This window comes from Natator depressus, chromosome 6 (assembly GCF_965152275.1).
Source record: "Natator depressus isolate rNatDep1 chromosome 6, rNatDep2.hap1, whole genome shotgun sequence".
Taxonomy (NCBI): Eukaryota; Metazoa; Chordata; order Testudines; family Cheloniidae; genus Natator; species Natator depressus.
Window position 1 is genome coordinate 25304866 of NC_134239.1, and position 17250 is coordinate 25322115.

The 17250-nt window shown below is 41.4% G+C and overlaps 1 protein-coding gene across 4 annotated transcripts in view; it reads right to left on the reverse strand.

Moving 5' to 3' along the window:
• MOB2 (MOB kinase activator 2) overlaps positions 1–17250 on the reverse strand; it is a 156587-nt gene that overhangs the window by 65736 nt on the left and 73601 nt on the right. Inside the window, exon 1 of one of the 4 annotated variants that reach the window (XM_074954833.1) lies at positions 7215–7364. The exons of the other annotated variants lie outside the window; for them this stretch is intronic. Coding sequence (XP_074810934.1) covers positions 7215–7252 — 38 coding nt within the window. The 5' untranslated portion in view covers positions 7253–7364. Of the gene's footprint in view, positions 1–7214; positions 7365–17250 lie in introns of those variants that run through there. 4 annotated transcript variants of the gene reach the window in all.

Genomic DNA, 17250 nt, shown 5'->3' on the forward strand with positions numbered 1-17250 from the left:
ACTGCCAGCTACAGGCTCCCTTACCTCATTCTGAAGGCCTTACTCCTGGCTTCAGATACCCTTATGGCCCCTGAAGACTCCTTTTGCTACAACCCAGTCAATAATAATCATACCTAGCAACACTCATGATTATGAGGTAAGTGGTAGCTTCTAGCCCTTATCTGAAGGGACTTACTTCAGCCAATTCAATTTTGTGAAGGGTTAAGATGCTATTCAATCAGGCCAGAGCCAATGTGGGCTATACCCAAGTTTATAAATACACATCCAATGTTTTTAGCCAACAGCTAAATAAATTTGGCTTGAGTAAGCAAGTCCAGGTGTCTGTCCTGATTTGTGGTCTTTGGCTACTCCATCACCACAAAATCATGTACACTGGAAAGTAAACAAGCATCCAGAAAACAGTTTCATCCACCTGAGATAGATCATGAATTTAAGCCTAAGATTTTGTCACAGATATTTTTAGTAAAAGTTATGGACAGGTCATTGGCAATAAAGAAAAATTCACAGAAGCCTATGGGGAAATCAGAGCTGTGGGATCCCTCTGCGGCAGCTGGGAGCTGCTCGGGGCCCCCCACCACCCACGGGATGAAGTCATGGAGGTCTCTGGAAGAAACATGGATTCTGTGACCTCTGTGACAAAATCGTAGACTTAATCATGATAGGTTTAAAGAATCTCAGGTGGTTGTCAACCATACACACACAGTCTACAGCCTATGTAGTACATTTTATAATGGTCATGGGTAGAGTCAGCCCTTGGGTACGGCAAATCGGGGCGACCGCTCCAGGCCCCATGCTTTGGGGGCCCCCGTGGGCTGGTATGATAGATTCATCACTTCTGCCCCAGGCCCTGCACTCCCCTAGGGACAACCCTGGTCATGGGGCAGCACCAGGATACATAATGGCAGTGTGCGTGTGTGGTGGTGGTGGTGGAGGAAAATCAGTTGCTGGATTTCAGAACTCACTTTAGCACAGAAGATGCTATTCTTTCAAACCATAAATCTCCTCTCCATGTTAACGTTTCCTATTGCCTTGCTGTGACCTGGTGCACACTTTTCTTTCCTTAAGCAAACACACATACCTCTCCAACTCAAAATCCCTTTCAAACTTTGTGCACATGTTCACACACTGAATACTCTGCAACAACATGGCACTTTTCACCTAACTGGGACGCGAGGAAAGATAGTGAGATACAGGAAAAATTCCAATTTTTTGGAAAAGGAAGCTTCACTGTGCTGGGAAAAATGATGCTAGGATCATTTAGGCAGATCTCACTGAGCTCTACTCTGCAATCAGAGTTTCTTCAAACTGCATAGATTTGGATCGATATGCAAAACTGCCTGATTCTACTTAAACACGCTTAACCCTGGATCTAAAATTGCTTGGTTAAAAAAGCATTTTAGTGCCAGCATTTCAGTACAGCATTATGTACGACCCACACCATTCATTTGTAATTGGACTATAATGAGTTGAGGTCACAATTCGCTACTGTACTGAAAATGGAAAAGCACCTCCCCAAACCACTGCTAACTCCAGCCCATTAATAAGTATGAAATGGGCACAAATGGCCATTGCTGACCAGGAAACAAACAAGGTTCCCTTCAGCCTGAGTCACTCAACACTCAGTGAGCAGTGCTGGCATTGCACCTTAGCCTTATGTCTTTTTGCCATTAAAACCACTTCCTTTAAAAGTCTTCAAAAAAATGTTTCCTAATATAGCGAAACATCTATGGTAGCCACATTCATTGTTGCCCCCAGTTCTGATCTTCTACACAAGGTCTAGAAGAGATTAATTTTGGGAGCCAACAAAATGTTTACATCAGCAGATGGAGTCAGTTAATCACAAGTTACTCTTAACCATTCCCTCTTCTTTGCCCCGACCCCAAAAAGCAGTGCATTGCCTCTTTAAAGGTTCTGATTTGTAACTAAAGGCTCCAATGAAGTGAGCTGTAGCTCACGAAAGCTTATGCTCAAATAAACTTGTTAGTCTCTAAGGTGCCACAAGTACTCCTTTTCTTTTTTTAAAAGGCTCTTGATTATGCAAGCTCAACTCTTAGCCCTTTCCAACTATTAGTGAGCAAGGGAGACTGGGAAGAAACAAGCCCTATAAAAGCAAAAGCCATACTACTAGGCTGTTGGGCCAACTCAGTTGGAAACAGGGCATCCCAGCACGGAATGTCATTTCCATACAAATATCAACAGGCTCTCACTGCACTCATTCTTGTGATAAGCCACAATTTCTGGATTGTTAAACACGCACTGCAGGGGAAAAAAAGTTTAAACCAAGCAGAAAACTCAACAAGACAGGTAGAGAAGTGACAACTTGGCTGCATACCATACAATGGAAACATACATAAACAAAGCAGTGACTCTGCTTAGCTGCTTGTGGCTGAAGCTGCCTTACACACACTTCTTCTGAAAGCAGCCACCAACGATCAGAGACCTCCGACCACATGCTGTACTGAAAGGCACAAACAAGCATTTCCAAACACAAGAGAAATCAAAGTGGTCTTGTCAAATATAGTGCTGGAGAGAGAAAATAAAGTAGCTCTGGTGTCTCAGCTGTTTGAATTTACAACAAAGCCACCTGACACAGCAGGCTGAACAAAGATTTTTCAAGAGCGTAAAATGAAGGTTAATCAGCAACTGAGGAGCTAATTGACTGGTTAACCACAAACACTGCATTTTCAAGGCTTCATCCTGCCTGCCCCCTCAATGCAGCATCACCCAGCATTCCTTTTCCTCTTACCAGGGGCTCGTAATGCATACCAACCGGCATTAACTTAGCAGCAAGAAATCAAATCTGGGACCTACTGAAAATAAAACTGTCATAACTAAATTAAATTAAATAAGACCCTTTTAGTGCAATGCTCCAATTACATAAGAGATTAGAAGTCCTATAACAGACTAAGCGGTCCTATAACAGACCAAGAGGAGACCGAGAAAGCCCACAAGCTCTTGCACACTCACTACAGAAAAACAATGGAAAGTTCCTTTCTGTGATATATATTTTCTTCATTTCTGGGAAATAGCCTATCTAAAATCTTCACCCTGTACCAGCGATGTCTGCCTTAAAGTATAGACCATATGATGTGCTGCAAGATTTTCATTGCCATGAGTTTGGGATGACCACCACACATGAATTGCAGAGTGCACTGTTCAGACCAGCCTTAAGACTCTGCACAGGCTTTGCACCTCTGTAACCATGTCGGTTTAGAAACTGACGTAGCCCACATCTACATTGCAAACTTTTCTCCCAATAGCTATGCTGGTCAGGGATGTGATGAGGCAGACAAACACAGCTGTGCCAGCAAAAGCCCCTAGCATAGACACAGCTTAAGCCAGCAAAACTGTGTTTTTGATGATACAGCTTTTTGTGCTCTGGGGGGGGGGGGGGGGGAGGCTGGAGAGGGAACAGATGCCTGGAATATGCAAATATGCAATGCCAGCAAAAGCACGGTTTTGCTAGTATAAACTGCGTCCACACCACTGGAAGCTCTTTGCTAGCACAGTATTGTAGAGCTATATCAGTAAAATCTTTCAAGAGTTGACTAGTTAAAACGGTACAACCACATAGCATGGACAGTTATACTGGCACCTTTATAAATAGTGGTACAAAAAAAAAAAAAAAACCAACACGGAATAGACCAGCCCTTAATGATTTAAGGAAATCAATGAGTAAGCAAGCCCAACACACCGTTATTTTCAGAGTATACGTTCACTCTAGGTGGGTCGGGAGTCTATTTTCCCCAGCATCCATGCCTGGTCGTATATCCTGCTATAATTAAACAAGCAGGAGGACTTACAATACACATGAGGAAGGAGAGGCAGAATAAATAAAGCTAGAGATTTCCCAGGCCTCTTGTGCAAGAAGAAAGGCGCTGACTAGCATGGAGAGGGTATCAGGGAAAAGAAATCCTGAAAAACACAGCACCTGCGAACAGAATAAGTTAATGCACTGGTGCATTTTTCATTGCCAATAAGTACAACATTAAGCAAATAAAAAAAGCAGAGTTCGGATGACTGCAAAAGCACACAATTTGCAAAAGGAAAATATGCAATGCAAAGAAATATGGGCAACATATTGCAAACCAGCATTTCAGCAGTAAAGCTGACTTCACAGAAGTGCCAAGATGATGCTGGCAGCTGTAAGGCTCTGCTTCATTCTTGGCAGAATTAAGGCAAGCATCCTCAGGAAGGATCCTTTGACAAATTCACTGAACTAGACTTCACTGCCTACATAAAAGTTCTGCCCTCCTGTTGCCCACAACCCCAATTTTACTTTTTTACAAATACACACCACACACACACACACACACAGGTCCACAACACTCCTGTAATACCAGTTCAGTGAAAACCCTAGAGCCATATATTTATAAGCAAGCTTATGTCTACTTAGGAGAGATTCCTGTTCACAGCTATGGTTCTGCCCACAATTAATGACAAAGTGCAGCAGGATATGTGAGAAGTCTGGAGGGAGCAGGAGCTATCATTTAAGTATATTATATTTAATAGCATTCAAAGGTCTTATTCCAGGCACTTCAACCAAATAATTCTTCCATCAACCTAGCTACTGCGTCCTGAGGGGGTAGATTAACTACAGCAATAGAAAAACCCCTTTTGCTGCTGTAGCATCTGTAGTGTAGACCAGGCCTCTATTTTACTACACCTTCATGGTTTTAGACAGCTTAGGATGGTTTTCATGAAATTTCTAAAGAGGTATTAAAAATCTTTCACCTCTAATAAGAGGCAGTGAAGGATAGAAAAGATGGGACAAGTTGTATTTTAACTAGTGTTAGCCGGTTGAGCTGAGTCAGCCCCTGACCATCCATAGCATGAGACAAGTTCCCAAGTTGATTCAAACCTGGGTTTGACGTTTCAGCACAAAAAGATACCAAGGTCAGCCAGTAGTACCTAGATTTCCAGGATTATACAAGCTCACGCAACAATACAATGACATGTCACTTAATGCAGTGTCCCCTCCTAAAGTCAAATCTCCACTGCTCATGCCTCAGACCAGTTCAGAGACAACATTAACTAAACATGTATCATCAAAGCATGGAAATTCTAGTTTAGCTGTTGGAGAAGAGGGAATAGGGTTACGATGTAGTATTTAGAGAGGTCTTTGGATGTTTGTTGATTAGAACTTTAACATTAAGAACTGCTGTACCAACACTCATCAACTTATTCATGCATAAAAAAAAATAAAGGAAAGCCAAAGTGAAAAGAATTACTACATTGTACATGAGAAAAATTCTGCCTCTGACTTGCTGAAGACAGAAATGGGTTAAATAATTATCTGTTTACCTTCTTAGCACCAAATAATAAGATCTGGAACTTGATTAACCAATCATATCACAATTGCATCCTGAGCAGCTGTAGCAGAGTTTAATGCAGTCTATTATTTACCTCTAACGAACAAGTTGGCATATCCCCGGACATTTATTTGCATCAGACAGTAATGAAGTTAGAGGTGAAGAAAACAGCTATTCTCCCCTTTGGAATGTTCTATTTAAGTGAAATCTGATGCACTTTTGAAGTTTATAGTCATAATGGAAAGATTTGTGGGTATTTCTGATTAAAACAGAATGTATGTGACTTAGCATACAGGTCAAATCTTTACAATAAACTCCACAGAAGTCAGTATCTGCTCACTAAATTCAGAAACTGTTGCAAGTTAGGCTAATTTTGTTTTAAAAATATGATCTGTTCAAAACATTTACGGGTACAGTATATACAGGAAACTGCAACCAAACTGTATTTTTGTTTTAAGGTTAACGTTTCAACAAAATTCGAGCCCCCTTCCTCTCCCCCCAGTAAATGATATACACAGCATTTTATTTAGTTTTAACCAACAGCTATTCATTACAAAAATTAAGTATCTATTTCAATGTCTAGATTCAAAGAAATCAACTGACTTTACATCAAAAGTTAATTCACATTATATCAGTTATACTTGACAACCACACCGACATTTTATTCAATCAGTTTTACACCATTCTGGGTACTCCGGTCATTCAGGATATTTTGAGTGGGGTGATGGAACTGCAGATTGTGGGGGTTCTTTGAACATTCTGAATGCTTTTGGATACACTCATCTGGCTGTACAAGTCCCCCTTGTAGTTACAAAACATGCAACATTCTGTGCACCGAGTTGAAAATAGATACCTCAGTGTACTAGGGTATCTAGGGCTGTTCGCAGCCATTTGACATAGTAGCCTCTATCTTTTTTTTTTTTAAAGCAATTTTTCTAACAGCCCTCATTTACCATATCACATTCCAGCATGCAGACCTTTACAGTTTGCCTTCCAAAGCAGCCTAAACCACAGGTCTGTCAATGCACCTGACAAATAGAACATGGCCTTCCAAACTAAAGTGTGCAACGATCCGGAGCAAATCTTTCTGCTAACACACTAGAAGTGTTAGCTGAACACGAAAATAATATTTTCTTTAAAGCTCTGTTTCCTTTACATGGTGTTATTTCCCAGACCTGAAGAGCTCTGTGTAGCCAGAAAGCTTGTCTCTCTCACCAACAGAAGCTGGTCCAATAAAAGATTTTACCTCACTCACCTTCTCTCTCAAATAGCCCTTGTTTTTGTGAGTCTTTCACAAAGCAACCAGCAACAGGGGGGAGAGATTTTGTTTGTTTGTTTGAAACAGAAAAAAAATTTTTAAACACATTTGACAAGGTGACTTGGGCAGTTTGAAGTATCTGAAGCTCTAACTTTGCTTGTTAAACAGCACTTATTTGCTACAAAACAAAGATTAAACTTTTCAAATAATTATGCTCCCTCTAAAGGGAACGTAGTCAACTTGAAATTTAGTTTAAAAACTGAATTTAATCTCATAACTAAACAAAGACAAAAAATTAAACTTCATCCTTCCCCCAAAGAGAGAGACTTCCTAAAGCTTTGTACCTTTAACTGAGCAGCTTCCTTCAACCCTCAGAGCCATTGCCCCACCACACTTCTAGATGAACACATTTTAAAACAAAGCTGACTAAAACTGCTAAATAAAAATTTAACTAAGCTGCATGTTATATATTTGGACATCTACCTTTGGGGTTTTTTTTGGTTTTTTTTGTTTTTGTTTTAAGACAAAACACTGATTTTTGTTGCAGTTTTACATGTCCTATCACCAGAAAAAAAGGTTTTGATTTTTGTGCAGATTTAATGGCAGAGTCAAAGGAGTAAATATGTATGCAGTCTATTTCTTACCTGCTCAATGTGTATGACCCATTCCTCTTAAGCCTCATGCTTGTGGATAGAAATCTTAGGAAAAAATCCAGAATGATGGTTTGTCCTCTATTTAGACAGAACAGAGGCACCTGTTTGTTGGTAGGTCTTTCTTTTGTTAATCAAGGGATCTCTTTCCTGTTTCTCTGAGTCATCAATTGGGAACAATGAGAAATAGCCAACAGAGCCAATTAGCAGGAAGCGCAGAGGAAGTCAGCCCAGGCAAACAAGAGCCTTGAAGTGTAAAATACCTCACCCCTCCCTGAAAAATCATAAAGCCTCGCTTTCAAAAGAGAAGCAGAAATTTGACAATTGGATAGGAAGATTAAAAAGAGTTGTATGGTACCCCACCAGATACAAATTTCAAGGGAAAAAGCTTTTGGAATAATGTAGTTTATTGGTGGGATTTCTCTTCTTCCAGTTAGTCGAAACAGCTTCAAATAGTCTCTCTTCCTCTTGCTATGACTTATTACTCAAATATTCATCACAACCTCAAAAATACAAGGTAATTCAGCAACAAGCCAGAGTAATAGTGTCCATGTTCCTTTAAAGTCATAAAAAAAAAATCAAGCTGAAGACAGCTGTGTGGAGGGGGACACATGATAATTACAAAATATTTAAAAAGGTTTATTTTTTGTAGGAGGCTAGTTTGAAACAAGCAGCTCCGAAGTCACACTTGCACACTGCAGAGAAAATTATCTTCCAGCAGCCCAGTCCTGGGCAATCTGCCCTGCATAAATCACAGGATCTACAGTGTCTCTGATTAGGTTGCTTTGCTTCCCTTCCTATTCAACCCACCCTTCTGTGATAGCTATGAACTATACAGCTGCCCTGTGTGACTCCTGGAATAGTATCAGTTAAATAAATTGAAAATAAATTTCTCTAGATATTTGTTATTTTACCACCTGTGAAAGGATCAAGATGTTATGACAAAAATGGTGAAAGTTACATGCTTTCCCCACAAATACTGTAAGCTTGGAAAATATTTTGTACTAAATAGTGAAGTAAGAACGGCTGGAACCCTTTTAATTTCTTCATTACAGCTAGAAAACTGCATACATATGTGGGAGGGTGGAATCTTTATTCTCGCTAGGGAGAGACCTGGAATAGTTTTGCCACTTGAGAGGTTTCTCAAACTCATTAACATTAAAAATATATCTCACACATGACTTTTCATCTGTTGTACCAGTAACAGTAGCAAACTCTTCCGGCTATTTCTCCAGAAGCAACTATATGACCAGTTTCCAAATTGTTATTTTAACTGACACTATTACGAAGAGCTCTGTGGAGCTCAAAAGCTTGTCTCTTTTGCCAACAGAAGTTGGTCTAGTAAAAGACCCTCCCCTGGTCTCTCTCAGTATTACAAAAATTGCATTTCATAATGCACTTAATGAGAATCACCAGATGACAATGTATGCGTCTATGCAGACATAGGGGAGAACCTCACCAGTCACAAGGTATGTGGTTCCACCCAATAACCTCATGCCTTAAATGTGCAAGGGTACCTCTACCCTGTCATGTAAGCCTGGAGTTAGTAGAACTCTAGTTAGACTCTGCGTTTGTTAACCTAGGGCTGAGTGTCCACATTCATTTGTAACCCCAGATTTGGAATTTTTGAATCCTGGGTCCCAACCTGGGGTTCCAGCATCTACACAGCATTATGGGGGCCCAAGTCCAACCACCCATATCCCAGACTTCGTAGCCCTACAAAAAATGTGGCTGCTCTAGCCCTTCATGTGTGGTGTACTATCGGAAAAACTTGACTGTCCACAAAATTTGACTGTCCAGAGGACAAAGTCAACCCACGGGATTATAGAATATTTTTGGCAGACTCCCAGAGCACAAGTCCAGTGGGGCTGCATCTACACTGCAAAGCAATAGGGCTGGAGCCTGGGGTCCCGGCTTGACTTAGGCTTGGACTCTCTACCCTGTGGGGTCCTGGGACCTTGGGTTAGCATATGTGTGCAGACAGAAGAGGGGTTAGGCTTGCGCCCGAGTTCAAACCCTGGGTTTATAGTTCGGTGTAGACATACAGAGGAGTGGGCAAGACTATGTAATGAGCAGGAGTGTCAGCTCAGTGGTGTTTGTCACTGCACGAGGAATTTCCTCTTGCATACATGTTAGTGCAAAAACTTCAAATTAAAAATTCACATGCAAGTTATGGTGGAGAAGAAGAGATACACAGAGGGCATTAACGGTTTTACTTTACAGATACTATTTTCCTTTCTCTCATTCCCTCCTCTGCCTTGACATATTAAGTGTTCTGTTGTGCTATAAGTTGTTCTGATGTACACACTTTATACAGCAGCCACCTGTTTTAACTGACTCAAGTCAGCTGTTTTAAACAACAACTTGTGATGGTGAAAGTATGTACAGAACTATGGTAAGAGAGGATGACAACATTTTGCACTTCAAATCTATTTGAATTAATTTTGATTTTAAAACAAATGAAAATTAGTAGAATAACCATTGTACTGTTTATCGGAATAAATTAGCTCCATTTCACTCGACTGCACTAAACATCATAAAAAATGTACGCAAAAGAATACTCTAACAAAGAGAGGCTACGGTAGCTTTTTTGTGGTAATTTCTTCAATGCTGTATGCCTGCGTTTCTCAAACTGGGATCCATGGACCCCTGGGGGTCTGCAAGAATACTCCAGGGGGTCCGCAGGCACTGCTGATCAACTCCTCCCACTCCCTCCCAGCATCTCCTGCACACCAGAGAACAGCTGCAGGAGGTGCTGGGAGGGAGGAGGAAGAGCGGGGATGGGGCACGCTCAGGGGAGGGGGCAGGAAGAGATGGGGCAGGGGTGGAGCCTTGGGAGAAGGGGTGGAGTGGGGGAAGGGCCCAGGGTTGAGCAGGAGGACTTGAGAGTCGGCCAAAAATTTTAGATCAAAATGTGGGTCCGCGGGTTGCTATTGTCTAAGAACTGCTGCTGTATGCCAGTACCTCCATGGCGCCGAGGTTGACATTTAGCACTCCAAACACTTGCAGAGGACCACTTACTTTCTTATTACACTTCAGTTGTATTTCACTGAAGGAAATTTCCCAACAACGAAACCAGTCAGGTACTAAAACAGCAAGATCTACTTAAAGGAGCAGTTATAAAATTAAAAGGTCAGTACTATGGGGTACAGATTTCACCTCAATCTCCCCATTCTCCAAAGTCATATAGGAGTCTAGATATGTTCCCCCTACACGGGGTATGGTATCTGTTCTGATTACCAGCTTTTCTGGATCTAACATCAGGGGCTGTTGATACCAAGAATGAATTTAGGCTTGTCTACACTGGCACTTTACAGCACTACAACTTTCTCGCTAAGGGGTGGCTACACCTCTCGTGGAGGCGGTTTTTCTTAGAGCGCTGGGAGACCTCTCTCCCAGCGCTCTGCCATGACTACACAAACCACGTTAAAGCGCTGCCAGCGCTTTAGTGTTGCCAGTGTAGACTAGCCCCAAGAGATACAAACACTGGATCTGAGCCAAGATCTTCATATACCAATTTGCTGCAATTGTTGGCTGGAAGCGAAGTGAGAATTGTGCCAGGTATCCACACATCAGACCACCTAGCCCAGGAGCTAATTGAGAGACTCTTAAGAGAGGTGTGCTAATGTTTGGCTAATCAGACACCATCTCAGTAAGTATCTTTTGAAACAAAGACAGTCTGGGGTGATACCTTTGATGCTGGAGTTTGATGACTTGTTCACTGAAAACCATGTTTCTGAAGGCTTTTAATGACTGTTGATGGGCCCTGTGCAACACGAAAAGGTTGTCAAGGTTTTTTTGTATTCAGATTTGGCACGTGTGCGCGCGTGCAGGGTTTGGCATTTCATTTTCTAAAGACATAAGTGTCCATGAAGTCAGACTCTCATTTGTGCTTAAAGGATTAAATTTAGTTGAGAGTCTGAGGTATCTTGCTCAAAGCTCGAGTTTTAGAGATTTCTCCTTTTTAGAGGAGAGACTCTTATGAGAGGTTTTAAGACTATGTGTTGTTCCTTTCACAGCTGATTCTGAGCAATATCCTTCACAAGTCCTTGGTCCAAACCCCTGAGAGAAAAAGAGGGAGGGGTAGGAGACTACTAGAGAGACTGAAAGGACACCCTGCAGGTACGTATCCTGTTGGTCTCCCTAAGGAAAAGGGTAGCCACTTTCTGACTCCCTGTGGGATCTCCCTGGAATCGGGAAGGGGAAAGACAGGTCAGTCTTCCTCCCAAGGAAGGGGATGTCAATAATTTTACACCACGCCCCCTGCTCCTGAGTCCAAGGTGAGTGGGAACTGAACGCACAGACTGTGAGCGAGCTTCAGCCATTGGAGACAAGTGACTCACTAGCATCAGAAAAGTCATAGGAGCTGACACTTTTCATGACTGTTGAGGACTTGCAAGTTAAAAAAAAAAAAAACTTGCAGGAAGAGGATGTTTTGTGGCCATCTCCACAATCTTAACATGGATCTTACCTATATGCTAGCTGGGAGCAGGAATTTCTTCCTTTGGATTGCTACAAGGGAACTTTGCCTGCTGTCAGGATTTGGTGAATAGAGTTTCCATGTGGCCTGCTCTACCATCTCAACATAGGCCTCACCCACACCCAATGGCAGGCAATTTTACTGTGGTCCACTTAACTGTCTTGGCACAGACCTCTGCCCACATCCAAGCTGAAAGCTGGTTTCCTCCAGCCTGCTGTCTGCCAGCCATGTGAGGGGGAAAGGGGAGTTAATGATGTCCTTCAGACCTGCCTCAAAGCCTACAGGGTTCCCCCCCTTCCCCTTTTAGTTCTACTTCACTATTTTTCTTCTCAAAATTGCCAAGGAAGAAACTGAGGCAATTTAGTTAATCTTTAAAAAAAAAAAAGCTGTGAAAGCTCTGCTATAGCGGGTGACCTGGAGTTTGCTGTGTGCCCCACCTGGCAGAGAAAGCTAGGAAGTCCCTCCTGATGTGCAGTCCTAAGCCCAGGCTCAGAGCAAAGATCTGGTCCTCTGCCAGCTGTCATGACAACAGGAAACACCTCACTGAGAAGAATGACATGGAGAGGATGGAGAACTGACTAAACACTGCACGTATAACCAGTCGGAGATAACGAGAGGCCTGAAGGGTTTTGGGTGCATGCTAATTTGCACCAGCAGTAATAATACATGGAGTTGGAAGTGACTTTAGTTCTGATGACTATTAAAAACCACTGTACAATACCATACTGTAAGATGTTAGGAGAAAGATCAGAAAGGTTTACCCCAAAATGGCCATTTTTTAGCTGTTCCTTAACTTCTCTATGCATGCACAATTAAAGTAAGCTACCCACAGATTTTTATGAGCCTTTTGTTTTTACTAGCTATCTCACTACTTTAAAAATAAGTTTTAGCATTCCATTGCAGCAACCAGCTGCTGGCGATTCCAAACTCTACTCCTGCTGAAATCTATCAATGCTCTTTTCTCTTTCACACCCTCCCCCCAGGCTCTTCTGCGGATTACAGAAGCACAAGGGTATGCGTTCTTTAATATCTCCATCTGAAAGCTATTATAGGAGACCAGCAGCTAAATATAAAATGCCCAATCAGAATCAGAGCTAACCATGTTGATGCTGAAGTCCCCGAGTGCTATCAAGGTCAAAGTACTTGCCACAAAAAAGACCCCAGTGGTCAGTATAACAGTTCTTAAAATTAACGGGCTCTGCTAGTCCACTCTTGGTACATGAAAGAGATGCTGCTTCAGTTTTCAGACCTAAGCATTCTTTACCAGATTAGTTAAGAAATATCATCCTGTAGATCTGGTGCCTGGACTGGTGTAGAAGATAAAAGAAAGTTTTGCATCCATGGTTCAGGAGGGTTATCATGGCTGTGAAAGCCATTTCGTGACATGTCCGATATAAAATAGGCCACAGAGTGCATTCAGAGTCTTATTTATCTACACTACTTTTAAGGGAAGAACTTTTTAAACTAAATACAATGGGCATTCCTGATTGAAGGTAAAGAGGCCATCAACACTGAAAAGCTTACTGCAAGTGCTTCAGAATAAGCAAGGACAGTGGCCAATGAAGCAAAGGAACTGAAATAATACAGAGTGCTCTGCCTGGAAATAGAAAAGGGTGGGTCCACACTACCCCAGGGATAAAAGCCACGATTTTATAAATTTAGAAGAAAACCACCCAAAAAGTCTCATTTCAGAGCTTAACTCAAACAAAACTAGATTTAACAGCCTTTTATCATCATTTGCCGAATCATTCTTAACAGGCATCTGCCCATGCACAGGAAAGAACTAATTTTCAACATGGGCCAAACCGTACCAAATAAATAAATAAATAAATAAATCTGCTTCGATCCCACACTTTTTGTAGCATACTGAGGGTAGGTTCGTGAGTGAATGAACACAGGCAGCTTCTTTTTTTGGAGGGAATGTCATGAAGAGTTAAGTAAGGCAAAATTTAATGTCAGAGCTGAAGCGTACTTAACATTGCTTAGAATGAGGCTGACTTTGATTGCAGCTTTATATCTAAAAGCACACAACAAGCAGCTAGCTGGACCTGAACACAGATTCTACCCTGCTGAAAAGAGGCTACACAGAGTTAACACAAGACACTAAAGAGACTCTTTCACATTTTTGGGCTAGATGTGAAAAAAGTTACTGTGCTTCACAAAGACTGGTGATGTAACTGAGCATGTTAACAGGAGCTTATGCACGTATCTGTAATAAGTAGCTGAAAATTAACTGCATGAAGACACCTATTCAGGTCAGCACCCAAAATCCTGACTAAGGAAGCATGTTCATAAAATGGTGTAAATAGAAAAAAAACATGGGAAGACCGATTTTTATATTTTAAATTCTGTGCAAAAGCAGCAAGCGGGTAATTTAGAGCAGGCACTGCCCCTTCAGTCCAACAACAGGAAGCAACTGTATGACTTGCCAAACTGCTCCACCCAAGTTTTCCCAGTTGGTATAAGAGTCTTTGCTGAAAAATTTAGCCAGTGATACTATCTAGGAGGAGGAAAGTCTGGAAGAACTGCAGAGGGAGAAAGAAAAGGAGGACTTGCGGCACCTTAGAGACTAACAAATTTATTTGAGCATAAGCTTTCATGAGCTACAGCTCACTTCATCGCATCCAATGAAGTGAGCTGTAGCTCACGAAAGCTTATGCTCATATAAATTTGTTAGTCTCTAAGGTGCCACAAGTACTCCTTTTCTTTTTGCGAATACAGACTAACACAGCTGCTACTCCGAAACCTGCAGAGGGAGAGTGGGAGACAGATTTCTGAGAATGAGACTTCAGCTAAAAAAAGCCAGGCCAAGACAATCACTTAGGAAACCCTGGAGGTTATAAACCCAGTGGAAAAACACTAGGAAGTTTTGGATTACACAACATTATAACTTGATCTGGTTTTTATTTTATTTTATTTTTTTTGGTGTTTAATTTAGCTAAGCGCTTTCACTACTAGGTTGGTAAAATCTGCCCAACTGTACTTCTCCAACAAAAAAGTTTGAAACTGATATTAAAAAAAAATTAAATCTAGAACTTTCAGTAGAAATAGTACACAGATTCTCAACCCAGAGAGAAGGTGGGGTCTTTGTGTGTGCATGTGTTTGTTTTTTAAACACTAGTAGAGACCCATTAGAGGGGAAAGGGAGAGAAAGATTTAAAATGTCAACAAGGAGGCTGTAATGTTGATCAAAATAAAGCTTAAATCTGAAACAAAGTTAGACAATGCACATGGATATGTGTTTATTTTATAATACACCTAATGCAATATAACACATTAACAGCAGAACGATCCATGTAGACGTTACGCATTTAACAGTCTAATAGTAATTGAAAACATCACTTTTTAAATATATACACATTAAAATGGAGGGAACCCTCGCCTCTAGCTCATTGCCCTTTCAACTTTTTCTTGGCTTGACAAACTTTTCACCCTCAGCCCCCCCAACCCCACCCATTAGCACTACTGCAGCCAGAAGAGATTCTCCACTTCTTCCCTTCCTCTACCTATGGGAAGGAATTCACAACAGCCCTAGACTCAGACCTCCAACAGAACCACAGCTGCTTATTCCCACACCCCAACACGTGAAGAGACCAAGTGAAGGAGTCACTGAAGTAGTATTGGATAAACCAACCAGGTAGGAGATACATCCACCTTAAAGGTTTCATATTTGGACCTATGTTGGACAGATGAAAAGAAATTAAGCTTCCCCTAGATCAGCAAAGTGGCCCATGTGCAGCCCCCTAGTCAGGTATGCCAAAACTGATGAGCACAGATCTTTCTGCCCCAAATGTTTGTTTGGGGAGATGAAAGGAGGATCAATTGTCAGCATAATTCACTGTTCAGCAGAGGCAAGGTCAACCTACAACTAAGTTCTGTGCCACTCAGGCGAAAAATCTGGGAATTCTGAACCAGTTTCAGATACATTTACAAATGGAGATTGTGATGGAATACACTCCTGTATTCACTCTCTCCACACTATTGTAGTAAACTTTGTACAAAGTGTAAGGTATCATTGTAAGGTATCATTTGAAAACAACTTGCTGGTCAGTATTGTCCTGGTAAAATGTGTGGGGCAACACTGTATGTGAAGTTATAAGATTCCCCCTGTCTGATGTTAACAACACATGTCCCAAACCCCACAGCATTGCCAGGCAGAAGTCAGGTCTGCTCTAAACAAAGGAAGGAATGTGTGTTTGCCTGAATTTGCATTTAAGCAGTAAACAGAGTCATCAAGCAAGGAAGGAAAACAAAGGAAGTCCAAACAGGCGTAAAAAAACCCACCAGAGAATATCCTTCCACTTAGATTCTTTGTTTCCTGGGTCTCAGATCGAAATTATTTTCAAGAGGGGGACTGAAACTATAAAAAGGAGGACAACCACCAAAAGGCAACCCTCTCTGTCCTCCTGGCCATTGCTTTCTTGGCACCTAAGACGACAAAAGGAAACAGCCATTGTACGTTGGGGGAAAGGGTCCTGACCTGAAAGTTTTGGTCAGTAATCTGCTCGAGCACATGATGAGAAAGGTTGCTTTGCAACTAAGATAGTTTCTTAAGTAGATGCTAGTAAGCATTTTATCTTTATTTTTCTTGTAACCATTTCTGACTTTATGCCTCAATACTTGTACTCACTTAAAATCTCTCTTTGTAGTTATTAAACCTTTTTTACTGTTTTATCTAATCCAGTGAGTTTAAGTTGAAGTATCTGGGTAACTATTTAAGGTAATAAACTGGCATATTATTCCCTCAAAGGAATTAACAGACTTAATATATATCTGTACAGTCCAGGAGAGGGCTGGGCAGTACAGGACATACATTTCTGAGGGAAGATCTGGGACTGGGGGAGCATTGGGGTCACCCTGCAGTATAACCCAGGCTGGGAGAGCCAGGACATAGCTGGCAAGCTGCAGTTACATACAGACATTCAGGGTGTGGCTTACATGCTGGAAGGCTGTTTTTGAGAGGCCCAGGTGGGAACTACTTCAGCAAGGCATTGTAAGGCACTCACAATTGCAAGGCAGGGTGATACCCCCACCCACACTAGTCCAAATTCTACCCCTGATATGTCACAGAGGTTTAATAAAATTAAATACAAAAATGAACACAAGCGAATACAATTAGTACAGTAATCAGTTTATTTTATGGTACACTGCACTATGTTTATGAAAGTGGCATTTTGTATTGAAAAATGTATAACTGCCTTGTAGAAACTACTGGGGGACTAGATACCTGCGGACCAAATGGTTGGGGCTTTTGGCAGTTCAGTGGACAGTTTGAAATTGGGGAGTAAGCACATTAATAGGGTGTTTCTGCAAAGTTTATCAGCAGTGGCATAGTTAACATGGACATTTCAAATCATCTTTAAGTTTCAGAGTCAAATAACCACTCAGATGAATGGGGACAATTCAACCCTTTCAGAACCACTGCTGCAAACTTCCTGCAAACTCAGACAGAAAACATTACATCAGTTAAACCTGAACACGTGAACAGAACTGTTTCTTCACAACAGTAAGGAATAGAAGGTTGTTTTTTTTTTATTCTGGAGCATAAAT